We start from the raw sequence: 27395 nt of genomic DNA on the forward strand, positions 1-27395 counted from the left end.
TCAAAATTAAGGTACTTTGCAGGTAAAATTCACAGTAGCGTTTCCCAATAAAAGTCCAACTAAAGATTAACGTGTCAAGTAAGTTATTGGGTGTAAGAAGTACCCAACAAAGGAGATAACTGCCAATTAACAGAATTGAAAGCATTGAAAATAAACAACGATATTCGTAGTTTTATAATGAATAAGGTGAGTTTTCTTTCGCGTCATGGGGCATCCACAAAATTGCTTATTCCTTATTTAGTGCCATATGACGAAGTTACTTTTATTATTTCCTATTAAACCACTAGGTTGATTCTTTTCATCCTTTGAAAAATTCAAACTTTGTTCTCTTCTGTTTTCCATTTCAAAGTAATTTGAAAAATCCGAATTGGAAATTAAATCATAATCAACGATTTTAGAAGGTTTTCAAGTAGAAAATTAGAATAACTGACAATAAGTTACCCAATGAATATATTAATGAGAAGCATGGATATGAAATGCACAATTCGCTAGCAGAAGGATCTAACTGGTTAGTAATTTAAGTAATAGAACTTTACGTTTACTCTTTTTGTGTCCAACTTTATAATAATAGATGTCCTTAGGTTCTTTGAAAAAATCTTGTTTAAGCTTTGATACAATAGATGGCACTTTAAACCGGTATTTCCTATGACACTTTAAACCGGTATTTCCTATGAAGATGCAAAGCGACTAGCAATCCATATTTAGTGTGTTAATAGTTTACTTTCTTTTTCAGAGGTTCTAAGAAAAAATAAAAAAAAAATGTATCATATTACATACTTAAAATATTAAATAAAAATAAAAACCTCAATTTGATCTAATTTACTCAAATTAAGAACTTAACAAAGACCCACAGTTTATAAAGAAACATGTTTGTTGTTGTTGTACCAAAAGATCATGAAACAGGAATAATCACTTGTTAATTATATTAAGTCTATTGTTGTAAACGTTTCAACAAACTAGATTTAAAAGAAAAACTGAAGTTGTGGCATGATGGTTAGTGCGTTGGACTGTCATGCCAAAGGTCTTGGGTTAAATCCCTGCCTGTGCCATCCAAAGTTTTCTTCACGGGTACTGCCTCTTGCAAAGAATTGACAAATTCTCCCAGACTAATTCTTGACATGAAAAGTGCTTTCTCAAATAAGCCGTTCGGATTCGACTTAAAACTGTACGTCAACTCCATCCCTGATAACAGTACTCGCACACATAAGTGGTTGAGAGTTGTAAGTCACTACACCTTAGTTCTCAACGGACTGTTGCGCCACCTAATGTATTTATTTTCATTAGGGAAGGATGTGAATTTTGAGTATTTGAATTATCATTGTTTATAAACTTACCTTTGAGTGGGGGTAAAATTAACATACTGTAAAGAGACACTGCTTATTGCGTCTTTCTTCATTTTTTTCTTTGTACAACTTTAAATTAAATTTTACTTATTTCGTAAAATAGCTCTTTAAATTATTTCTGAAATAAAATAGACAGGCGAACTAAACTACCAAAGGCCTAAGATTTTTCCATGTACATCTACCATACCACACGAAACAAACGTAAAGTTAGTAGCCCTCAGTTTTTTACTCCGTTACCGCTGTCCAACAGCAATGAATACAGTCAACCTATCTGAATTCTTAAGCTTAACCGCATATGTTTCTTTTGTTTACAGAAGCCAAGTACAATCTTGGTTAGTAAATTCAATGAGTTTTAAGGCTCGTTTGTGTGGTAAAAGTCAATCATCCTAACAGAATAATTAAACATCTGTTCACCTTAGTTATTTACTTACTGTGCGAATGGCCCTTAAAAATTATAGTTTATTGGCAGCACTTCATATCAAATATTTAAAACAAACAGAACCAGTTTTTCTACCGCCAAAATAAACGTCAATCACTGGCGGGACCGAAGTAAACAATTGCGCGCTTTTTGCTTTTATTTTATTTTCATTTAACTTTTGCTTAGGTTGCATTTTTCAATTTTCTTCACGTTCTCCTTATTATTTAATTTATTTTTGTAACCGTGTTAATATTTTTTAAAATAATAATTGACAAATAAACTGAGGCAAATGAAATAAAATTAAAATGGGGGTAAAAGAAATTGATAATTCAACAACTTTTGATTGGGTTGGTGGGCAAGTATCAGGCATTCAAGTTCCCCATTTGGAGCATAAGCAAGTTTACTTTTACAAGTAAGTCAAATCAAAATAATTCAATATTTTCTTTTAAAATTAATGAGCAACATCTGAACTTTGTGAATTCCATAGAAAATGTGTTTTTGGTCCAATGAGTATTTGCATTGGTGACTACGTTCTTGTATCAAACGCCGATGCTGCTGAACCAGACACTGATGCTGGTTGTGACATTGCAAAGATTCTCTACTTATATGAACTCTGCGATCCATATTCAAAAAAAGATCCTTTCAGAGCTGTGGTCCAATGGTATTCCAGGTAAGAGAAAATCAGAACTTATCCCTCCTCTACTACAAAAAGTAAATAAAAAAACTTGATTTTCAGACCTGAATGTATTCCTATAAAGAATTTTGATCGTGACGATTTGTGTATTGATTTTAACATTGAAGTCATTGAAGAGCATCGTCCATACGATCCAGATATATCAATCGAAACCATATTTCGCAGGTGCTATGTGGTCACGGGTAGCTCTCAAGATTCGGCATCGGGATTAATACTTAAAAAGAAAATCAAAAACTGTCCGATGTTTGTTTGTCGATATAAATTTATTAAGCTCAAAAATCAGTCCTATACGCTGGTGCCATTGGAATACCAAAAAGAAGAAACTTCCAGGAGACGATCGGTGAGCAAAAGCACTAGCGAAAGCGCATCACGTCGACGATCGACTACTAGGACTACATCAAGTGCCAAGAAACAGCGCATACAGGACGTAGAATTTGTCGATGTTGATCGCATGGATGAGAACAGAGTATCACCGATTAAAATAATCGGCGGCAATAGCGTTGTCAAACTTTCGTCTAAGAAAATGACTTCGTCCACTAATAAGGAAATCAATGCCAACTATTTGAGTTCACCGCTCACTGAGAAAAATCATTCTCCAAAAACACCAACACATGCTAAGGCCTTGGCAGCTAGAAGGAATTTAAACATCAGCCTTGACAATGCTGCGGGTAATACAACCATGGATTCGGATATAATGAATTACTCCATTATCAAAAGCACCCCGGAAAATACTCCACAAAATTTGAAAATAAAACTGCGACTATCCGAAAGTCAAAAGGGGTAAGTTCGTTGGTTATTGTTGTTTGATTGTTTTGGTTTTGTTGTCTACACAAAATCAGCCCTTATTAAGTAGTTTTGCTATACTGCCGTTTTTTTTTTTGAAATAATAGATAGAAAAAGTTTTCACACTCACATTCTTGTCTATTGCATGTGAACTTCCAACGGCACCATTTGATAAGCTCATTGTCAGCATTGTCCAATAGGGAATCATAAACCGTGTAGAATTTAATGTTGTTGTCCCAATGTTTTGGGTAGTAATTGAATCGATGAGTCTGAACAGCACACATTACCTATCGATGCTATATTTGACATCTTCTAAAAAGGTTCTAAGGGTTAAGATTTTTTCTTCGACTATCTGATTTGTCCGAAACTCAAGTGCAATTCTCATAATTGGGCAGGTGCACCAATAACCCATTTTTATTGTATCTCTTTTTTGAAAAAAATGTTCTAGTCAGTTGAATTTCTTCCTTTGAACATTTCAACTGTAATAGCAAGACTTCTAGGATTGCTCATCAATTTACCCTTGGGCCTTTTTTGGACATACTGTAAGTACAGAGATTATTATTTTACCCGCACTACACGAATGTGGAATGCTTTAACCGGCTTAATTTTACGTATCTCCTTTTAAATCATATCCTAAATTAATGAATTTTGTTTGGGGTAAGTGCATTGCGACCTAAAGATGTATTGTGCACTAAAATATTTCACTCTTCTGATTTCTAGAGTGTTCACTATGAGTAAAAGCCTTATGGGCGCGTATAATATATAAAAGAGCTAACAATTAAATAATTTATTTTAGCCCAAATGTTGTCACACGACGTTCTTCTATGCGAAATTCAATTGACGAGCAAATCGAAGACCTTACTACAATAAATTCAATACAAAAAGATAGAAAGCGAACAGCTACAAAAGATGTTTCCTATATAGATATTTATCATACACCTTCAAAAAAAACCAAAGACCCTGACGATCCGGCGCTGTCCAACAGGAGAAAAAGTATTCTAAAATCAGCCAGCAGCCGTGTTGCTGGTAAGTTCTCCTGTAAAGCTTTTCCATACAAACTTTAAAATTAAAAATATTGTTTTTAGCTGAAGGTACTCCCAAGCGAAATATTCAACTCTCGAATATTGTTGAGAGGAGAATTTTCAAAAATGATGAAGCTCTTCTCTTGACCCCCAAAAGAAGTCGATCGCGTAAGTCGAAAGACGGCAATCAATCCGATGAAGAATACTCAGCACCAAAAACACCAACACGCAAGAGCCCAGCTAGTAAACATACATCACCTGAAGCTAGTCAAATGACACCTTCACAAAAACTTAAACTAATGCGTTCGGGCAGCTTAAAACCAACTATCGACAGTCGGGAGGCATCGAAGAGCGATCGTCGCAAATCTGATTTACAAATAGCTCGCGAACGTTTGCACGTATCAGTGGTGCCGAAGAGCCTACCATGTCGTGAAACAGAATTCCTCAATATCTACACATTTCTCCAGGGAAAAATTCAAGATCAATGTGGTGGTTGTATGTATGTTTCCGGAGTTCCTGGGACTGGTAAAACTGCCACAGTGACAGGAGTTATTCGAGAGTTGCAACGCTTTAGTGCTGAAGATAAATTGCCTGACTTTGAGTTCATCGAAATCAATGGAATGAGGCTAACAGAACCTCGGCAGGCGTATGTCCAAATATATCGACAATTGACTGGAAAAACTGTCTCTTGGGAACATGCTCACTCATTGCTAGAAAAGAGATTCACTACTCCAGCACCTCGGCGGACAACCACAGTGCTTTTAGTTGATGAATTAGATATATTGTGTAATCGGCGCCAAGATGTTGTGTACAACTTATTGGACTGGCCAACGAAGTCAGCTGCTCGCTTGGTTGTTGTAACCATTGCCAATACTATGGATCTTCCTGAAAGGCTTCTAATGGGTAAATACAATTTTTAACCACTGAATAAAAGTGTTTCTAAGTTATTGTTTTTTTTTAGGCAAAGTTACATCTCGTCTTGGTCTCACCCGACTTACCTTCCAACCATATACCCACAAACAGCTTCAGGAAATTGTTATTGGACGGCTGGGAGGTTCAGAAGCATTCAAAGGTGATGCTGTGCAGCTGGTTGCACGGTAAGTTTTTCATAGATATTTTAGTTTTTTGAGGAAGTAGACAAATCAAATTCTATTCGATGTTTGGAATTAGCAATTATAAACTTAAAAAATGTATATTTATCCATCCTTTGTTATTTCCTTTAATAATTTTAGAAAAGTCGCCGCTGTATCTGGTGATGCTCGTCGAGCCCTTGACATTTGTCGAAGGGCAACTGAAATTGCAGATGCACAGCCAACAGAACCTAAAATCGTGAATATGTTACACGTACAACAGGCCTTAAGTGAAATGATATCAAGTGCAAAAGTGTTGGCTATTAAAAAATGTTCCAGACTTGAACAAATTTTCCTCCAAGCTGTTGTAGCAGAGGTATGACAAAAACAATCTTATCTTACATCAAAAGTTTTCAATGTATTGTTTTCTTTAAAAAGGTTACTCGAACTGGAGTCGAAGAGACAAATTTTATGGGAGTTTATTCACAAATCGAAACCATTTCTGCTTTTATGGGTGCTCCAATTCCTACTCCAGGTAAATAACAACTTATTTATGAATTATTTAAAATATTCGTATTTCCTTGATTGTTTTGTTTTTAAAGGACTTGCTTTAAGGATCTGTTCAAAATTAGGAGCTGAAAGACTCATAATCTGTGAACATTCAAGGACTGACATTTTTCAAAAAATCTTACTCAATGTTAGTATGGATGACATCCATTACGCACTCAGAGTTGACTCTAATTAAATTATTTTTATACTAGATTTAAGTTTTTCCTACAATTATTGACAAACAAAAACAAAATATTTCCTGACTTATTCAAACCCCACATCAGTTAAGTTTTATGTTTAAATTAAAAAACAAAAATGTTATATTTATAATTTTGTAATATTTAAATAATTTTATGTAACAAATAAAAGTACAAATTCGTCATCGAAACATTTAAATAAAAGAGTAATATCGAAAAACACTCGTACAATACTTTTGGTGAAAATACTGTGAAAATAAATAAATGATGTCGAAAACCTACCATTAAAATCAAATAAACACATGTTGTTAATAATTTAACTGCTGCCATTATTGTTGTGACTAGATTGTAATTATTTTTCTCTGTAGCATAATTGGCGAATTCGTTGGTTTCCTTCGAAATGGAGATTTCATCTTGTTTTTGGAAAATCTCCAGCATTAGATAAAGGAAACCAAAAATTTCAGCAAAATATGTATTTAGTGTAACCATTATTCCAACGAATAATGGATTGTAGTGAGAGAGTCCAATGTATCCGGGATTGAGATCGATTGTGGCCAAGCTGTTTGAATTACCCTTAAAAGTAAGAAAAAAAAACATAAGTACATATTTTATAATTTTTATGTTCGTTCTGTTGTAAAGGTTTTCTGATCAAATATTTTCATGCAGTTTTGATAATGTTAAAAGATGTGGTGCATCAGCTTCCTTCAAATTAGTAAACATTTTTTATTGGCAAGGAAAGGTAAGTGGGAATTAAGGTTCGAGACGATTCAAAGATATTCTTCGTGAGCAGAAAATATTGTCGGGGGTCGCCTTTCAGTTCCTTTTGCATTGGGCAATGCTGTTAAGACCTGAATTTAATGAGCTTGAAATGATATGCCCTTAAAGCTTTACATCCGTTAGACAAGGATGCGAATTTAGAAACGCATATGAAAAGCTTAGAATATTGTCGTCGGCGAAACAGTTTCTAATCCAAAGAAGAAGAGACTCATCATTACCAAAAGCACATTTTTGGTAAGAGAGCTTGGTGTGAAACTCTCAAATGCTTTTGATATATCAAGTTCAATAATCATACTGTCGGATAAATAATCAGCGTTTACATGACCTTGAAATGATAAGTGAAATTTAGACGATAGAAAGGGGGAGAGGGAATTCGCCTTTTTTAGTGACGGGATTAACAAATGCTATTTCCATTCACTCGGAAAGAGACTTAGAAATTAAGAAAGATAAAACAGTTAACGCAGTAGGAGGAATACAATCCGGTCCAGGGGCATTGTGTTGGTCAAGGTCTTTCAGTACTCTTTTTAACTGCACGAGTGCGGAAGAAGATTGTACCCATAAAATCCCCATTTAAATCTCGAATCGAACCTGAGTTTTCTTTATAAAATTTCTCATTCTACAATGAATTGAATTTGTAAGCATATCTACTCCGGAATACCCGCCGCTTTCGAGGAAGCATAGTGACCAGTTAAAGTTCCTAAAGAAGTCGTTGAGACCGACAGTTGGCTTCCTCATATTCAAAAACGGTTCTCGTAGGAGGATTTTCTTTAAACTTTTTTTTTGGACATGAGAAATTTTGCAGATACAATAAAACTATGTGCGTAGGGGAAACTGTTGTTTCAATAGGCCAAAGTTGAACTTTGAAGTAATAGCAAAAACCGTTCCTAATTTTTATAGAAAGCACACATTCTGAAGGTAATTTTAATCATAATAACCTTTCGCGGCTTGAAAGTTCGCAGTAAGTGTCGGGAGTAATTATTTAATTTCAATAAAAAAAAAAACAAACTAACTTACCTGATAAAAATAAAACATTCTGCATACATAAATAGTCACAACAACTTTGTACAGCAAAATCATTTGGGCGTCTAGTCTTCTTCTTGATCCTCTCAAATTATCGCAAAGTCTAAATGTACATTTTAATATAAATTGTATTGCAAAGACAAGGAACACATTATGCGGCTTGTGTAGAAGTGCTGATACTAGGGTAAAAACTGTTAAGTTTGTACCAAGTAATTTACACACTCGGGCATTGTCTAATTTGCTGTCTTTTGTTGTACCAAATATCACAGGCCAATAACTTGATGCTAAGATAAATAACACACTCAACCAATAGAATGGCAGCACCAAAAACGGACTGAAAGGAAAACTTTTATTCAATAATAACAATTAAAAATATTCATTATACTTCATTAAGCTTAACTTACTTAAAATGCTTCGCATGGAAAAATACAACAGCATCGATAACACCACGATAGCAATAGACCGAGATACAAGTGATTATGCACGCTACCATTTGTAGAGGTGTGTTAAACTGTTTGAGTTGATAAATTATTAATAAAAGACCTGCAATAAAATTAATTATTTAAATTCACCAATTTCCAAGGTGCAATTTAGTCAAAAAATAACAACGACTTACTAAAAATAAGGAACAAGCTAAGATATATTTTATTTTCCGACACAACGAACCAGTCGCCCATGTCCGGTACTCGCATCCATTTATCGCCAGTTTGATTGAGTCTCCGAATGAAAACAGTTAAAAGCACAGCAAAAAATGGTTTCGTCAATGGACTCAGAATTTTAAAGAAAATCAAAATATCTCGCTCTAGCGAGGATGAACTACTAAAAGTAATAACCTTTAGTCGTGTAGTCGAGATATTTTTCCAAAACAGACTAAGCAAGAAGGTTGATCCTAAGTAGTACCACGTTTGATGCTCTTCTTCGATAAACGACGTACTACAAAGTGAGAAAATTTGAAACAGAATACCGAATGCTATCGATATTGGAATGTCAAGAGTAAACTGAAAAGTTAAAGTTAGTTTAAAGAGAATTTTCCTTAATCACATCTTTGTTTAGTTCTTACAATCACACGACTTCTAAGAACAAGTTTAGATAGTTCAAGGCTTAATAAAATGATAACAAATAATGGAACAGTTGTAAGGCACATAAGTACGATATTACTAGTGTGGACATAGTGAAACACGTAGCCAATTGTGTTTATTGAAACTGCAGCGAGGAATATTCTACCAAAATAAATCATCGGTTCGTGAATTTTTTTGGACAAATTAGTTGAAGTTATACATGTCACGAAAACTAGAACTGTTGACTAGAAAAGAAAGTAAAAACAGTTAAGATTTTGCAAGAACATACACAATATAACTAAAACTTACCAAACCAGTTAAGGCAACTCCAAACAAAATCATTCCAAAATCGAATCGAGTATATGATCGAGCAAATATATGTGAGACTTCAGATGCCGAACGAATGTAATTAAGTTTGGCTTTTTCAAATAGATATGGACTTGTTGTATTCTCTTTCAATATGTTAGTCAGATATATTGTGTGAGCATCAGTTGCAGTTTCAAACCATGCAAAATAATCTAAAATAAAATGTGACAAACTTTAAATGCTTTAGAAGATCTCTTCCTTATTTTTGAACTACCCACCCATCTGCTCGACAATCTTTTTGCCATATTTAGCAATTGCCTTGTCAACTAAAAACTTTGTATTGTAATAAAAAGCATACAATTTCTCTTCAGGAGTTAAGGTTTCTATTAGATCGGGTATAATACATCCGATGCTGGTTGAAGGTATTGGAACATCAAGAAGTATGGATAATGTTGCCGCAATATCCACTTGATTATATTCTGGTGTTCTGCAAATATGAAATGTGGTTGTGTTCAAATTAACTTAGAGCCAAAAACAATATAAGATCCACTTTTTTGAGACTAAGGATTAAGGGTGTGGTATCTTATTATCAAGGTAATATGTGTTGTCTTTGGAAACATACGTAAAAGAAGCCAAGAACTTACTTATTTTGTGGGGTGCAATAGCGACCGGTTGCAATGAGTGGAACAAAAAGTTCCTCGGGAGAACTTCCACCGTGTCCACCTCCATTTCTCATTCCATGGTCAGCAGTCACAAGCAATAGAGGCTTCGGTTCAGTAAGCTATATAAATCAACCCATTTAAAATTTAATGTATCGAATTTTCTTTGTCCACTCAAAACTATTACCTTTTTTGCCAGTGCTTTATCAATAAGATCTACAATGTCATCCATTTCTCTCAATTTTAAAAATATTTTTCCTCCATTCGAGCCCTCCATATGGCCAATTCGGTCCAATCCGATATAATGCAATATAAGAAAGTCCCAACTGGTCAAATTTCTTAGTTCCTTATGTAAGCTTTTTGTGATATTATTGTCGCCCTAGATTTGATTCAAGGAAAGAATATTTAACCATTGTAATTCCAACATTTTGCGGTACACTTACTTCATGAAACTCGCTTAGGTAAAATGAATCCGTATTGGATTCGTATCGGGTAAATATTTTCGAAAACAAATCGACCCATGTAAAGTCACCATAGAAAACTACTTTATCTCCACGTTGGTGTAATTTATGTAAAATTGAGTCCTGCAGAGGTTGGGAACTTCCCAAATTCAGAATCACATCTATGAAATTCGATATTGTTCCAGATGTAAGACTCTTAATTCGAGGTAAGGTAACTGTTGGAATGCTTGCTTTCAATTTAATCTTACAATGCCGGCTAGTGTAGGGCATCATTTCAGGTACAATGAAATCATATCGTAGAGCATCGATAACCATAAAAACAACATTTGAATATTGTTTCTTTGGTCGATTCAAGCTATATTAAGTTAAAGATTTCCATTATACTTTTTATGAACACAAAATATTTGTATTTTTATTTGAGAACCCACCTTAAGCCATTTAGTTTGGTTGGAGGCAACGGGGACGGAGCTAATCCAGTCTTTTGAAAATCAACTGGATAGAACCCACCTAAGAAAAGACAACATCCAAATACGAATGCACTTAGAAGGTAAAACAAAAACCAATCATGCTTGTTCATAATTTTAATTGCTATTGTTTTATTATTTTACATTTCAAATAAAACATGAAAAATAATTAAATTATTTTTTTTTTTGTGAAAACAAGCTTCAGAAATCCGAATAGATGACGTTTAATTTTGACTTGTTTTCTTGCAGTTGCAACCAAACAGCTGTGACTGTGAAAGGAGCAGGTGTTTTTAAGTGATGCCAGTCCTTAGTGTAAATGCGTTCGAAACATTAGATTATCTTAATTGGAATTCTTAAGCTAAGCCTACACTGAAAAGTCTTCTATATTATTCAATTTAAAGTCAGGAACAAATTTAAAACTTCGTCGATCAGTCTTTAAGTTAATAAAAAGTATCCTCTTCCTCGCATTTCGTCATTTTCGTTGCTCTCATTTATTTGTATGTAATTTATTTTAATTACAGAGCTATTAAGATTACTCCGTTCTTTTCTATTCTATTCTATTCTATTCTATTCTATTCTATTCTATTCTATTCTATTCTATTCTATTCTATTCTATTCTATTCTATTCTATTCTATTCTATTCTATTCTATTCTATTCTATTCTATTCTATTCTATTCTATTCTATTCTATTCTATTCTATTCTATTCTATTCTATTCTATTCTATTCTATTCTATTCTATTCTATTCTATTCTATTCTATTCTATTCTATTCTATTCTATTCTATTCTATTCTATTCTATTCTATTCTATTCTATTCTATTCTATTCTTCTGCAGCATTTATTTTGAGTTCTTTTAAATCTAGTATGATCTTTGGCAAGGTCTGCAAAGAAGGCAAAGGCTTTAAAAGAATGAATGTGGGAACCTAGATCCCTTCTTTCAGATAGAACAGGAAATAATAGCGACGGTTACTAAGATACTGCAGAGTTTCATTATTAGTTGTCTATAGAACAGCGGTCAGGAGCCAACTGACACTGCTGTACGAAGGTGCAAGTATCATTGGATTGGATACAAGCTTCAAAAAGGTAATCACTGTATTGCAGAACATGCATTGCAGTGCAATCTATTCACTCAAGAAGGCAGAAAAGTCGGTAGACTAAGAATTACTTGGAGAAAAACAGTCGTTAAGTAATCGTCGAGATTTGAGAAGGGCTTGAAGGAGCTCAAACACATCGTTGGAAACCGTACACGATGGCGCGTAGGAGCAGTTGAGGCCCTATGTCCCGCTAGGGAACACCCTCGGGCTTAACAGGTATAAAGACATAAGTAAGTATGGTGTAACCGACTGTAAAAGGAACAATTGTCATACCCTTCAGAGTAACTGAGAATGTGTTCTACGTAGTTCAATATTTCAAATACCTTGGAATAATTACCCTTAAAACTGCTTATAGCCGTGAGGTACACATGTATTTTTCCAAGTTGGCCTCTACCATGTTTTGGCGTTTAAAATCAGACACCGACTCGGAAACTCCTTATACGTTGAAAAGATCATGCAGAACCGGATAATGTCGGCTGGCAAATGGGATAGATGATGAGATTTGTCGAAAGAGATTGTCGAAGATAACAATGAAATCATTTCCAAAAATTTAATGTTTTCGGTAGGTTTGGGAGAGCGCAATCATGCGAATTCCAAAACAACACATAATCTTACAGCCTACTTCGTAATATGAGTATTCGGCGGCCTTGGGAGCAGATTTCGAATTGAATGACTAACATTCAAGAGTATTTTCTTTGAGGTATTTAGGCGCCATAATTAAAATTTTACTTACCTCATTAAATTTTCCAATTTAGTACAAATTTGTTCTTTAAAATTTGATTTTTAAGCATGATTTTTCATTATTTATACGCAACAAAGTTACCAAAAATTAAGGAATATAACTCTCTTTGATTTGAAAGCCCAAACCAACGATAGGTTGCTAAAGAACGAAGGCTTCTGTAATTTCATGTTGCCATTTAAATAAAACACAATTTTATGTAGTGATTAGAAATGTTACAATAATATAATATTACTTATAAATATTATATTTTAGTTAATATATAATTTATAACGAATAATTCATACAAAATAAATATTTGTATTTAGAAACTTTCCTATATAAATTTAAAGACGTTTGAAACTGCGTTGCCAATTAACAAACATTTACAACTTAATTATTTAAAAAAAAAAAATATATAAAAAAAGTTAAATATTTACAATAGAATGTGATATATTAGAAAATAGGAAAACAATCAAAGAAAAGAATTATATTAACTTTGAATAAATTTCGTTATCACATTTTAAAAGGCGATTCAATTGAATTAAATTTCAGTTTTAATTTCTAAACAATAAGAGCTGCAAAAAATATTTCAATCATATGTATTCTTTTTTTCGTTTTTAAGAAATTAAAATCTTATCCAATAATAGCACGAGATACAAGTTTGTTACGCTGTTAGTGTGACTAAAGTTAAGACAAAAATTAAAAAGAACATTCTTAGGCCTCGACGCTACCCTGTGAACTGATGTCAAAATCAGAAACACTATCCGATCCATAGTCTGGCATAGCACCAGCGAAAGGCGCACCTGAATGCGGCGGAACAGATTGAGGTTTTAATACATCCGCAATGTACAAAGGAGCTGGTCCAGTCATCTCAACAATACTCGGCCGTTTAGCTGCGGTACATCGCTTAATAGGTGACATAAAAGTAAAGAGAACTATAGTGACGCAAAGTGCGAATGTAAGAACTATTCCTCGGGCCATTCCTTGACCGCGAATAACCGATAACATAGCCATTATCACCAACAAGAATATTACAGAGAACTTTGTCATAGTTACAGCTGTGGAATGTATTTTGCCGCCATTGCGACTTATCATGTTGCTGGGACCGTAGGCGAAGAAAAGATTATACCGATCACCAAAATGCTTGAAGCATATGTAGACCATGGCAAATGGCATGATGAGCGGACAAAAAATACTGTAAACAATGCTGATGGTAAATACCACTACCGTCCAAGCGTAGTGTGTGCCGAAAGGAAACTCAATCATAATTGACTTGCGAATGTGCGGAGTTTCAGCTTTGGACTTAGCCGTACAAAGCATCCAGATGTACTCGATTAATTCGGGAAAACGTAACAGTTCCAGTGCAGTACCAATAAAAGCCGCAGTTATGACATAATTAACATAGAAGGAACCTCGATCTGGAAGGAAAATACATTGCCAGCGACTTGTCTCATTGCTTACGGTCCATTTTAACAAAGCCTGAGCACTAGTCAGACCAAGTGAGGGTAAAATCAGAATCATAAAGAGTAAATATCCAAAGCATTTCGTCATGATAGAGTAATTCTGCAGGGATCGAGTGTAGTGAGAGAGCCATTTGTCCGAAAAAGCCACAATTACCGGCATCAGAGCCGACAGTGTCCAAAGCATCAATGTTGGCAAGAAATCCGAGATAAGTGGACTCAGTTGAGTGATATTATTGCCGTTGACAAGTGCAACACTATCAAGCATATTCACAACAATAGCTGGAGTTGTTAAGAAGAAGAGCACAGTGAAGAGTATAATATTCACAATAGCCCATTTAATGTACCATCGGCTAGAACTGACGTTAAGGTTCTCCCAATAGAGATCGACTGGTGATGGAGCGAATGTAAGATCCCATTGACGATATGTGCCGGGAGTGAAATGACTCACAATATTTTGTGCTTCAAGGACAGTTGAGACAGTGAGGAATGCAATGCCTAGTGGTTCATTTAGCGCAGCAGCTCGCAGCCGGGCAACATCACCAGATAGCTTTCTCTCCTCCTGCTGATAATACTCGTAGGCATTTTCCGATTTGCATGAACAAAATTCTGGCTTCACCTTAATCGAATCGCGGTCACGATGATTCTCGCAGTAAATACGAGCATCTAGAACTTTTTCATACTCGGTATTCTTTTCATACAATTTGGAAATATTGTAAGCAACTTGGACATCCTCAATGGTGACATCGGGGAACAACTCTTGGATGTAGTTTCTAATGACCGTCTTGTTGCGATCGTTTGATGATATGTTTGTTATCATTATCGTGCGAGTGGGTGCCTTTTTAAAGGCATTCCTTCCCGAAGACCGACGCATTATCAAAACCACAAGTGGTACGAAAAGTATAGCAACAATTACATGCACCCACAGCCATTCAGAATCCGGAGGCAGATTTGACATTGTCGTATGACCAAAAGCATTCACAGCATAAGTTCCATTTCGATCGGTGCCATTCAGAAAGTTAATGGGGAATATGACAATGAGCGAGATTGCCGTAACGATAGCCATAACAACCATCAGATGTTGTTGGAACGATAGATAGTGAACGGCATCGGGTCCAGTGTGCAACAAAATTTGTTCTTTCTTAAGCTGCCATGTTATTTTAACCCAAGTGAATAATCCATGATCGATAGGGTGATTGTTTACTGTGAGAGATCCTTGAAAATCACTTGAAGGTGTTTGCACTGATTCACTGCGTTGTGAATAGAATACTTCAGTCCATCGTTTTTTATTTCCTCGATTGTTGACCAACGCCAAACGTCCAAAATCTCCAGCTTGGTGACGTAAGGTTGTAAATAGTATAATAAGCAGAAGCCATGCCACGACGTTAAGTATCAATGTCTGAGGAATTCCATTGTATGCGTTTGTAAAGATAACACTTGTTCGGTTTGTCAAATTGGAACAATCCAGGTCTTCGTCGTCGATGCCTTCGTTTTCGAACATTTTGGTTTTGGTACTTAGAACTAATTTAATACTGGTTTCGTTAGTTCTTTTGTTTCAAAGTCTGAAAATAAAAAGATCAAACGTTAGAATATAGTTGAAAAATTATTTGTTTGTTATGTTTCTAATTTTTGTATAGTAAATATTGTTGGTTCGTTAACAGTTCATGCGAGAATGGGCCAGGAACTCATAGTCTATTATATAAAGACGAAAGTGGCGACGGGTGCATTGCGGGCCAACCGATGAAGTAGAATTCCCGCACACAAGAAGGCAGAGAAGTGGGCCAAGCTATTATTACTTGGCGAAGAACGGTCAAACAGGTATCAGCACGAATGTGAAATTGTTAAAGAGAGCTGCAGTAAATTTCCAGAAACATGGCGTTTAGGAGTATTAAAACCCCTTTACTCGGCAAAGGTGAACTTCATGGACGTAATAGGTCTAGCGACCCTAGTAAGTAAATACTTAATTTCTTTTAAATTTTATAAGGATATGGATTCAATTCAAATCATTTAATAAAGCAAGTCTCTAAACACTAAAACACGTAATTCTGTCTAAAATTCCACCCTACATGCATTGGCTGATAAGATATTAAAAAAATCGAATGATGATTAATAAGTTTATTAGTTTTTTTGTCAACATTCTTAAGAAAGATAACATTTTCTTATCACACTTAACATCTGTTAGTAAACAAATCTACTGAAAGTGACAAACATATAAGGCTATCAGCAATATAACTGCGGGGATGGTCACCAAGTGGCCGCACAAATCTAAAGCGGATATCAGGAATTCATATTCAATGTCAAACACTCAGAAAACCGCACATGTTTTTAAGATCTTAGATATACTCAAATAAAGAGCGCCATCATCACAAATCACTAATGAAAATCTTAAAGCTCTCTTCCATTAGAGTAGTTAAAATTTAAAACAAAGTTTTTCTAGTTTTCACTTTAATGCGTGATATTTCTAAATATTAAAAGCATTGAGTAATTGCTTCAAAATTAATATAAACACGTCATTGTCTAAAAATATCAACGTCATTTTTTTTTTATTGTAAAATTATTATAAAACCAGCCTTAAATGTTAACAGGGGAGGAAGTTATTAGTTTAATTTTGAATACACACACCACAAATAAGGGGCGATAATGTATAAGTCTAATTGTTTATTTAGTTGTTGCTTATTTGCGTGACTTTTATTTGATATCCCTTTAATTTTTGGCATGGTAGTAACTTCTTTTTTTTTATTTAATAATAAAATAACAAAACGTTATCAATTTTTGTTTCCAAATATAAATAAAAAAGTTTTATTATTTTGATCAATCTTTTCATATAAGATCTCAAAAATTAGTGATCAATTTCTCTTGAACACACATAAGGGTGATACATTTTTTTTCTTCCAACACAGGTGAAATTTTTACTAATAATTAACATTTGTACAAATATTAAAATTTGCTTCACATATCAGATGGTATGAAACAAAATTATCTGCCTTGAATGAAAGTAGGCACTGTGGCATGATCTTTGTAAATACTGTTCTCTTGAAAGTTAATACAATTTTTGACCCTACGAAATAACAAAAGAGTTAACTCCCACCTGACAAAAGGGGCTAACGACCACCAATTGTTGCAATGGCAATAAGTGCATAATCTATTTTTGACTTTGTTAGTTATGTTATAAAAAATTACCAGTTACTTCATTTTGAAAAACAAACAACTTTTAAAAACGAAAAACTGTAGTTCAAGAGTTTAAATCCTCGCACATACCTAAGTCTCTTGACTAGCGAGTGGTTGCATACATACCTCACTGTTTTTATATAATTTTAGAAGCATTTCAGATTCGTTTGTTTATTAGTTCATAAAGAAAAGTCCCATGTTTGGAACATAATTTGTTTATATTTTGGGACTGAATTAATTTTACTTTGGGGTTTATTACCAAACAAATATAGGAAATTATGATAGAAGTTAGTTCGTAGGCCAACATTTTTTTCAATAGGAATATTTCTAAATTTCCGAAAGTGGTATCCTTTAGCTTTTCAGATTGGCCAATGAACATGTCTAAGGATGAAAACGATTTCTTCATCCAGATCAAGCTGTAAATCTTGATCAGTATGTAAAAGTTGGATTACGATCACGGTAGAAAGGGGTGAATTTGAAGTATTACAAACGTGGTTCTGTATTATTAAGGCTAGCAAATCACTAAGATTGTGATATGTTCTATGGATGATTTCTTAGTAACATACATTTGCAGTATGGCATGAACAGGAACGATTAGATGTTGGCGATCAGAATAAGTTGAAGACTTGTTAAAAGAGGTCGGGACTAGACTAGGTAATGTTGATAAAGCTCATTCGATAATAACAAAATAAATATACGTAAGTATAATAAGTTTAAAAACTCGAAACTGACCTTTTTGCAATGTGTTTTATATATTGTTATTCTACATCTTTGGAAGAACGAAATTCAGAACACTTCAACATTCAACACTTTTTACATATTCTGAGAATATAATTTGCATTTTTATTGCTCAAAGAAAAATTCAAAGTAGAAACAACTTTGGCTTCTCTTCAATGTCGAATAAATCTTTCGTTTATTTTGCTTTAAAGTAAAAAAAAAACAAGGAGAATTAAAATGCCATTAACCTTTCATAACTGGATGATTTATTACATAGACCATAAAAAAAAACCACATCAGACTTGGGTGGTTGATTTACTTTACCTAGCTACTATATAAATAGAATAAAGTTAAAGGTGTCATGTTTTATTATGAGAACAACAAAGTATATAAGTGAAAAGTAATGTAGTTTTTATTTTGCTTTAAGATTACTACACTCGACAGGTATTATAGGTTCTTATATTAGACAAATACTTAACATATAACGCCCTTAATTTAAAAAAATAGGCTTCTTGTTTAGCACGCACTTAATCTAAATAGTTTCCCAGTAAATTTCTTGCTACATCTTAGGCTTAATAATTTATTTATCAAATTCCATTATGGTACTACCTACTGACACAATTTCAAACATCGCCAAATGAGAACGTATTCGCATAATATAATAATATATGTACAGTTTATAAAACAACAAACATCAAATACAACAAAAACTAAAAAGTTTTCCTCATCCACAGAAAAAGATAACACACCGAATAGTTCCTCAGTTCTTTTATCTTTAATATAGTCAAGAGTTTAATAGGTCAGAACGTCGCAATCGCTTTGTCAGACATAAAAGAAGAAAACAGAAGAAAAGAAAATCCATGCTCCACTTTATCTGTGAATATGATTCCATTTGACTAAAAGGCACAAATAGTAAGGCCTTCTTTTACAAGCTCCGGTGTTCTCTGATGTTGTGGCAAACGGCACACACTGAAATAGGGGGTATTTTTGTGTGTTTTTAGTATTTTATTTTGGGTAATCAACCGATTAAAAGATAATGATGACGAAAGTTTCACCCGTTTCACCTTTTTTTTGGAAGAGAACAACACAACTTCGAATATATGTAGGTAACAATCTGAAGAGTACTTTTTTCTATAGATAAAACCTACGGTCAAAATCAAATCAGTGTTGTTGTTCTTATGCCATAACAATACTCGACTCGAGGTGATTCATTACCTCTTATTGTCTTTTTTTTCACTTTTTCGACCTCGACTTTTAAGATGTAAAGTAGAGATTGTACTTTTGATAATTTTAATATTTCAGCCACTTTATAGTGAAAGTTTCCATTGCAAAATATTGTTTTTAAATATTTTAATTACCTCAGTAATATTTTACGGTATAAAGAAATAAACAAAGAAAAACGCTTATTCACAAACACTTAAATATCTACTTTTGGATATTGTCTTATTAACACTCATGTTTTTGTATAGTTTATACGTTGCATTTAATGAAAAAAATATTTTTTCTATATATATACTTTTTAAAACACTTACCGAATGTGCAAATAACAACACTACATTAATTAATAAATGTAAATCGTCATAACTTTTTTTGTATGAACGACCAAACATATGCGGAGTTTATTATAATGCGGTGACAGAAGAAAATGACTTAAATAAGTGATGCCAAAATCTCTTTATATTATAGTTAGGCTGAGCAAACACTTAAGTATTATGTTTTTATAGCAACTTCGATGACAAAATAATGGAGGACTTGCATGTATCTGGATTTGCTGTTTTATTAAAAGCAGAAGGGGATAAATGTTTATCAAAAAAACGAATGTGTGGAAGAGTAACTTAAGCATTATTCACATGAGCACGACGAACGAATAAACGAATATTCATCGATTTTAACATTTCTTTCACATGAGAGTTTCTAATTCGTCGCGAATAAAGTTTGACTTTGACCACCGAAACCAAAACAAGATTGATTTGTTTAGGTTAAGTACGAGCGATTATTTTATTCGTTGGGAGTGTGGATAATATGGAACGCGAATAAAGCTTGACAGTTCGTATCAACTTCAATTTTTTTTCGCGACGAATAAATTTGTTTTCTTAAATTTATTAATAAATGATATTGAAAATTAAAAGTATGCATCATAAATCAAATAGAAACTATATTCCTATCGTTTTGTTAAGAATTTGTGTAGAAATGTGTCTTCAAACGTATATAAACTCACATTTTGTTAGTCATTCGTCGTTCGTTGGTTGCGCTCATGTAAATGCTGCTTTAGAAGAAGAAAGAACTTGTCTGTCTTAATATCTGCTTTAAGGAACACTCTATAATCTGCATTTAACAAGATCTTCTATATTTTGATCTTTTGTCTCTTTCGAACAAATATGAGTTTTGAATCTTACATCCTCTATATTTTGCAGAAATCAAATACAAAAACTTGTAAATCCACTTGAAATCAACAACTATGGTTTAAGGGAAATATATAAATGTTGAAATATGCCTAAAATTTAATCCACGGGGTCATAGTGGATGATACAGAATGTATGAAAAGGACCTGAATTATGGCACTTAAATAAATTAAGTGGCGCAACAGCATGTAGAAAACCAGAACCTAGTGACTTACAACTGTCAACCATTCCTGTATATGAGTAATGTTCAGAATGTTTCGAATCCGAGCTAATTTGAGAAAGTACTTTTCATGAAAAGAATTAATCTTGGACGGTTTGTCAATTCCTCGCTAGGAGTAATATTAAATCTTTTTTGTTTTGGAAAATTTAAATGCAGATACATATATGGTCGCAATTGACAAATATTGAAGAAAAACTTTGTTTACGTTGGACTTTCTTGAGGCGACTCACTTGATGTTTAAATAAAAGTATCTTAAGGGAGGCAAAAATGTTGGAACATTTTCAAAAATTATGTTGGAGATACAATGTCAAAATGAATCGCCTCAAAAGTGAAAACAAACCACACAAATGCTAGAGATACCTTCTAAACAAAAACAAGGCGAATAACGATTTTTAGAATTGATCTGAAACCTAACTTGAAATGTACGGATAAAACTCCCCATTGACTAAAAAAATGCAACCAATAAGTTTATCTTTCCTCCTACCGGATTCGTTTTACGAAGAGGTCTCTAGGTCAATTACTTAACTCCAGAATATTTTTTTAATTATTAACACGCACTCAAAAGTTATTAATACCCTTAACATGTTTAAACAAAGTGCGAGCTTAAGGGAAATAGGGAAGGATATCAAGCCTCTTCAGTTTATAATGGGTAGAATTATTAATAGTGGGGGCAGAAACTTAAGATACTCATGACTGAAAAATCATAGTAAATATATTTGGTATCTATGGAATACGTCTCCTAATGAAAATTAAGCTGTCGAATCATTTTTCAAATGGTCCCAAAAATCCAGGAAAGGCAATGTTTACAAATCTGATGTCAAATATGATTAAATAAAATAGTAGAAAGCCGCAAGTAATTTCGCAAATAGTTTTTTCCGACCATAATCTTTTGGCACAACATTTTTGAGATCCTAGACAACAATTTACGATACAAAAATCGTTATTGGGACATCGATCGCTTAAAAGTTTTAAGAAAATGCGTGCATTTGGTATTGATGAATCCCTTTTTCGTTGGGTTAGAAATTACCTTTCGGACCGTTCAACTCAAGTAGTATTGGACGGGTTCAAATCTGATATTCACAAAATAAACGCTGGTGTGCCCCAGGGCTCCGTTTTGTCTCCGACGCTCTTCCTCATTTTTATAAATGATCTTTTGTCTGAAACTTCTAACCCACTAAATTGTTTCGCGGATAACAGTACCCTCAGCTTTTCATATTCGTTTTTAGATTCTCATCCTTGTTCTTCGGATGTGGACTACCAACGGCAGCGTATGATAAGCCCATTAAATTCAGATCTTGACAGCATTGTTCAATGGGGAATCAAAACCGTGTAGAATTTAATGCTTCGAAAACTCAATGCTGTCTACTCTGTCGCAAAAGCGTAACCCTCCCCCAATGAGTGGTACTTGCATCGAGGAGACTGAACAGCTATCAGTCCTAGGTATGTGCATTACAAACCACTTGTTGTGTAGTGATCACATATTTGACATCGCCAAAAATGCTGCAAAGTGATTAGGTTTTCTTCGACGATGCAAGAAGTTTTGTACCCCTTCTGATCTGGCTATAATTTATAACGCCTATATTCGTCCAAAACTTGAGTACAATTCCCACATTTGGGCAGGTGCTCCTATAACCCACTTGAGTCTCTTGGACAGAATTCAAAAGAGAGCTCTAAAAATGAGAGGTGACCATTGTCTAACTGAAACTTTTGCATCTCTCGAGCAACGTCGTAAGGTTTCATGTATCTTATTTTTCTATCGCTACTTCCATAAGCAATGCTCTAATGAAATAGCCAGTTGCATTTCCCCCTCAAACAATTCAACCAATACTCGTTCTTTTAGGAATGCCCATCAGTTTACCCTTCTTGCGCGTACAATATAAAAAAAAAGAGGGCTTACAAATAAAAGAACACGAAAGCTTGCTCTGACCTAATGAAGTAAACAGGATGAAAAACAGAAAAAATATCTTTCATCTTATTTCCTTGATAAAAAATGGCCTTGAAGTTGTTTTGGTAAATTTTCATAGTCATAGTTCATAAATTAACTTAAATACTATTCGTCAAGGTGGCTTTAATAAAGAAAAAATACCAATCCGTAATATTTCGATGCTTCAATATTTCTTAGTATAATGAAAGGGTTTCAAAAGTGCACGGGAAAAATAAATCCCTATATTTTTCACGATTTTGTTCGAAATAGTTTTCGATTAGTTCACAAATTTTTGTTCAAAAAGAGTGAATGCAATTTGTTGGGCTTCAAAAAGTGTGAGCTACTTTGTTGTTAAGTAACTTATAAGATGTATTTTTTACGGAAGATAAAACAATACAAATATTAAAGCAGATCATTTAAAAATAGTAAACGAAAACATCAATTGCTTAAATTATAAACTCAATCGCAAACGAAAATCTATCGCATTAAAAAGCTTAGGGCTGAAGGATCTTCATAACAATAAATACTTAAATTTATTAAACACTTATGACTCAAATTTTCAAATTAAACTTAAGATTTAATATAACAGTTTTTTTTTATTATGCATCATCTTCATTATTCACCAATCGATGATTTAAACTTTTTACTCATTTCTTTGATTTTCTCATTATTTAAATCGATCTCATGGATCAAACTTTGCGATAAAGCTTTTGGCGTTACATCTCTTTGCAAAAAGTTGGCTACCAATTGTCGACTCGGAATACCACCGCCATGAGCTAAAACTTCTTGTCTATACTTTTCACCAGACTCCCTGTTGAAAGGATTAGCTTCAAAATATGTCTGCCATATCCAAGACGCTATTGTTTTTGATATAAGGTAGGAGTAATATTTTGCACCATAACCAACTAAGTGCGCAAATCGAAGTTGCCAAGCCTGTGAATGTAGTCATAGAATAAAAGAACATCATGAATATAGATAAAGTAAAACTTACAGTATTTTCCACATAAGGAAGGCTGTAATATTTGGCTTGAACTTCTTTCAGCGTATCTGTTGTATTTTGACCTTGATTTGGTTTTTCTGAATGATAAGCTTGATCTAAAGCAGAATAGAAAACCTTGAAAGGTAGAAATATTTTTGTTTGTTTAGTCAATGAAATTCAAACATGGAATAAGAAGAATTTTCACCTGCAACTGTGTTTCACTGGCTGAGAAAAGGTTTTTCGATGCGCAGAGTCGTTGCAGCATTTCTTCAGACATTGGCTCATGTGTTCTATAGTGCTTTGCAAATGTTTTTAGTACCTTTTAGACGGAGAAATAGATTTGTTTTGTGCTTGGATCAATAAGAATTTCTCACTGACTCACCCTGGGATCACTTGCAAAGTATTCCATTAGAATTGATGGCACCTCAGCGAAATCGGTACTACAACGAGTCCCCGTTACATGTTGATACTCGGTTCGTCCCAACATCGAATGCATCGCATGACCCATTTCATGGAAAAGGTTATCCACACGAGACGGAGACAACAGAGTCGGTCCTGTCCACCGGGCTGGACTCAAATTCAACATAACTACGACTATTGGCAGCTGATAGCTTCCATCCGATAGTTTTTTGCCCCCTTGAATTGTGAAATGGCAGTCCTGATTTGGTTTTCCATTGCGTTCAAAGAAATCACAATAAATGTACCCCAAGAGGCCTTCAGTCTCATGTATAACAGATAGTTTGTAGATGTCATTGTTCCACACTTCGCCGGGTTCAACTTCAGTGTTTTCTAAACTGACTCCATACAGTGATTTCATGAGATTATCTAAGCCTTCCATGCAACCGCCTAAACTAAAATAGGGCAGGAAATCATTGGAACTTGCGTTGAGCAATTGACTTTTGACCACTGAAGTGAAATAGGGTGTGTCCCAAGCAGCCAACACGGCATTTAAGTTTCTAGTGTCCTTTTTCTGAAAGGATCATTTTGATTTCATAAATGTATTAAAAGTTCAAATCATTTAATTCAAAGTTTAAAACCTTTATTTTTTCCATTATTTCAAAGTCTCTTGCTGCCCTAGGTCGGAGCTCGTCAGATAATTCGTCAATAAATTGCTTGACCATAGTTGGATTCTCCACGGTGCTAGAATTCAGAGCTCGATGTGCATAAGTTTCGAAACCGCAAGTTTTTGCTAGATAGTATCTACAAGCGATGAGATCGGATAAGAGTTCTTCTTGGCTCTCCACTGGCCGAAGGAAGAGCCTGAAAGCTGCTTCTCTAGCCTGAGCACTAGAAGAGTTGGTATATAGTCCAGACACATACACGTTGTCTCCATCTGATGGAAATCTAAAACCCACAGAGTTATATTTAATTTATAATTCTTCTTAGATAAATTAACTAACATATGTGCTACCGATTCTGGAACACTTTTTCTGGGTATCGCTGATGGTTGGACGGCTCCACCCATGAATTTCTGACCCAATTGAAGGATAGCATCATTCAGACGAACTACTTTTTGCCTCTCGGACTCCGGCAGGTGAATCCCACATTGCTCGAAATCAAATAAAAAGAGTTTGGCTACGTGACGATCGATTTCTGTTGTTGGCATAATGTCACCATTTTCGACAACACCTTGGAGTGCCTTGAATATTGGTTTATGCGTATTCAAACTAAGAAGTTTCAATTTATTTTTGAATTGTTGCTTTCTTTTTGAATCTCCAAAATGATTTACCTCTCGACAATTCCACTTATTGATATGCAAGCCTCCTCGGCCGCATGCGAATACTTAATCTGTGGATGAGCGATTCGAATAAATTCAGCAAGATCAGCGACTTTGCAAAGGGAATCAGATAGTTCATCGAAAATCTCAACCTTAAACAAGTAAATGATGTTGTTTATGGTGCCATTATGAGAAAGTTTTCAAATGATTGTGGTTTACCATTTTTCTTGAACGATTTTGGGAGATAGCTTCTTGGATTAAGTCGTCAGTTTTGTTTCCCACATTATCTTTCAATAGATAGAATCCTTCGAAGGACTTTAATTCAGGTAAGTTAAACAATCCCTACCGAACGAAAGACATCACTAGATCAGTAGAATTGGAATGTTGGTGACACAAAACAAAAATAAAAAGTGCTTACCACATCATTGCGCGTTAAATTAATTTTCTTATATGGTGGCGAATTGAATGCAGTTGCTAAAGGAGACCATGTTGAGAGGTAGTTTTTGAAATGTCTATTTAAAATTAAGTGTTTTGTGAGAGTTTTATTTAATTTGTACATTTTATGATAAAAAAAATATTTAAAAGTTTCGTCGTATTTCGTAAGAAGGATTAAAAAAGAGAAATCAAAAATTTAAAGTATCGTTATGAGATGACAGATGTCATTATTGACATTAGGATATTTAAAGTGGTAAATGGAATATGATATCGCAATACTTACGAAACACATTTAACGCGCGTCTTAGTTGATGTTTTCGCCACATAAGAACTTTGAAGAAAAGTCTTACAATAGTTATTCAATATTTGATGTGTCGTTCATAAATTTGATTTCAAAAATTTTGAGGTGATGTTTAAAAATATAAAAATATAAAATAAACAATTATAAAAATATACCGTACTCTTGAAACTTAAATTCTGTCGAAAGATGTTTTAAGCTGTAAAAGCAAGCAAGCTGAAGACTTAATTATTTTTTTACTTTGTAAAGCGTTAAAAGTAATTTTTAACTATAGTTTTAAAACTATGAAAAAAGCAATATTTGTTGGTTAATAATAGATAAGTTAGGTGGCGCAACAGTCGGTTAAGAACTAGGGCCTAGTGACTTACAATTCTTAACCATTATTGTGTGTGAGTAATGTTTTCAGGGATGGATATAATATTTCTTGGTTGTCCGAAAATATTTTCCCACTTTCTCATTATTTTCTATGAAATGTTGAATTATTTCACTACACTATCATAAAAAGACTTGAGGCATCACTGTGCACTGTGCTGTCAAAAAGGTGAGGAAGTTAGAAACCAAAAACACTCTATATAGAGTGTTTTTGTTAGAAACAGTTTCCACAGGTATATTCTCTCCAACTTTCAGGTTTTGACTATATCCTGCCTCCATTTACTTTTTTTGCATTATGCAGATACATGTAAATCCACATTGGCAGTTTAGTTAATTAGCGAATGATTGGCCTAATTTGATGAAACTTTAAATAATTGGTATCTAATGGTAGACTTACACTATTCTGCATTTTATAACCTGCACAAAAAGAGGATGCAAAATTATATACAAATAATATACAAAGATCTTCATAAATGTAGACTATAGAGAGTGGATCTGCACATCATTCATCGACTAATATAATCTGCATGTTTATCTGAATGCACTTGAATGAAGAGAAATTAGAAATTTCCCGTGTGATAAACTTTTGTGAAAAGTACTTTGTAAAAAAAATTTAAAAATTGTTATATAGATTTAAAGTAAATACTTCTTCAAGAGAATTAAGTTTCCTTAAAAGAATTAATCTTCTGGTTAATTTGTTAGCCTTTTTTATGTACTTCTTTCTAAAAGCTTAAAATGTAAACCATAGAGGAAATATATTATCTAGAGTCCCGACTTAATGGGTTTGCTCTCTTTCGGCCTACAAACTAAATTTAGAGAATTTTGCCCGTTAGCATAAGCATGTGTTAGTTCTCCCGTGCATTTCTTATGGGAAAATCCAGATTCTATGTAGTAGTTATGGGCTTTTGGTGAAGTTTGCACAATTACGGGGGAAAACAATGTGAGGTGAACTCAGACGTTCAAAAAAGAAATCCGTTGAATTCAAAAATTGAAAAATGAATGCAATATTTTTAGAAAAATGAATTTTACACATTCTTTTTAGTGAAAACTGTGCTAAAAATAATAT

At 33.9% G+C, this 27395-nt stretch overlaps 4 protein-coding genes across 7 annotated transcripts; 1 reads left to right on the forward strand and 3 right to left on the reverse strand.

Moving 5' to 3' along the window:
- Nucleotides 1-1887: 1887 nt before the first annotated feature.
- LOC129949617 (origin recognition complex subunit 1) lies at nucleotides 1888-6396 on the forward strand. Its single transcript, XM_056061182.1, has 9 exons — nucleotides 1888-2173; nucleotides 2249-2431; nucleotides 2498-3235; nucleotides 4035-4264; nucleotides 4324-5163; nucleotides 5222-5357; nucleotides 5493-5706; nucleotides 5769-5865; nucleotides 5933-6396. Exons 1-9 carry the CDS (start codon nucleotides 2067-2069, stop codon nucleotides 6073-6075), a joined length of 2688 nt encoding a protein of 895 aa, XP_055917157.1. The 5' UTR covers nucleotides 1888-2066; the 3' UTR covers nucleotides 6076-6396.
- LOC129949615 (GPI ethanolamine phosphate transferase 2) lies at nucleotides 6198-11067 on the reverse strand. Of its 2 annotated transcripts, none has more exons than XM_056061181.1 (11): nucleotides 10786-11067; nucleotides 10340-10712; nucleotides 10084-10275; nucleotides 9882-10018; nucleotides 9516-9724; nucleotides 9241-9449; nucleotides 8934-9176; nucleotides 8490-8871; nucleotides 8278-8416; nucleotides 7868-8207; nucleotides 6198-6649 (listed from the first exon to the last, which is right to left on the reverse strand). In XM_056061181.1, the coding sequence occupies exons 1-11, from the start codon at nucleotides 10932-10934 to the stop codon at nucleotides 6221-6223; spliced, it is 2802 nt and encodes a 933-aa protein (XP_055917156.1). In that variant the 5' UTR covers nucleotides 10935-11067; the 3' UTR covers nucleotides 6198-6220. The 2 variants fall into 2 exon arrangements, with proteins under 2 accessions (XP_055917156.1, XP_055917155.1); XM_056061180.1 differs by having other exon boundaries at nucleotides 7868-8219.
- A 2101-nt stretch (nucleotides 11068-13168) lies between these two features.
- LOC129949619 (calcium permeable stress-gated cation channel 1) lies at nucleotides 13169-19649 on the reverse strand. 3 transcript variants are annotated; one of them, XM_056061189.1, is made up of 2 exons: nucleotides 19515-19649; nucleotides 13169-15659 (listed from the first exon to the last, which is right to left on the reverse strand). In XM_056061189.1, the coding sequence occupies exon 2, from the start codon at nucleotides 15596-15598 to the stop codon at nucleotides 13352-13354; it is 2247 nt and encodes a 748-aa protein (XP_055917164.1). In that variant the 5' UTR covers nucleotides 15599-15659; nucleotides 19515-19649; the 3' UTR covers nucleotides 13169-13351. The 3 variants fall into 3 exon arrangements, with proteins under 3 accessions (XP_055917164.1, XP_055917165.1, XP_055917166.1); XM_056061190.1 differs by lacking the exon at nucleotides 19515-19649 and adding an exon at nucleotides 19341-19496; XM_056061191.1 differs by lacking the exon at nucleotides 19515-19649 and adding an exon at nucleotides 19198-19334.
- Nucleotides 19650-23029: 3380 nt separating this feature from the next.
- On the reverse strand, nucleotides 23030-25860 carry LOC129951946 (mitochondrial intermediate peptidase). Its single transcript, XM_056064315.1, has 9 exons — nucleotides 25643-25860; nucleotides 25444-25566; nucleotides 25237-25376; nucleotides 24908-25174; nucleotides 24545-24851; nucleotides 23890-24477; nucleotides 23713-23826; nucleotides 23520-23642; nucleotides 23030-23461 (listed from the first exon to the last, which is right to left on the reverse strand). Exons 1-9 carry the CDS (start codon nucleotides 25781-25783, stop codon nucleotides 23144-23146), a joined length of 2121 nt encoding a protein of 706 aa, XP_055920290.1. The 5' UTR covers nucleotides 25784-25860; the 3' UTR covers nucleotides 23030-23143.
- Between the last annotated feature and the right edge of the window lie 1535 nt (nucleotides 25861-27395).

The sequence above is a fragment of the Eupeodes corollae genome, chromosome 3, assembly GCF_945859685.1.
Source record: "Eupeodes corollae chromosome 3, idEupCoro1.1, whole genome shotgun sequence".
Taxonomy (NCBI): Eukaryota; Metazoa; Arthropoda; class Insecta; order Diptera; family Syrphidae; genus Eupeodes; species Eupeodes corollae.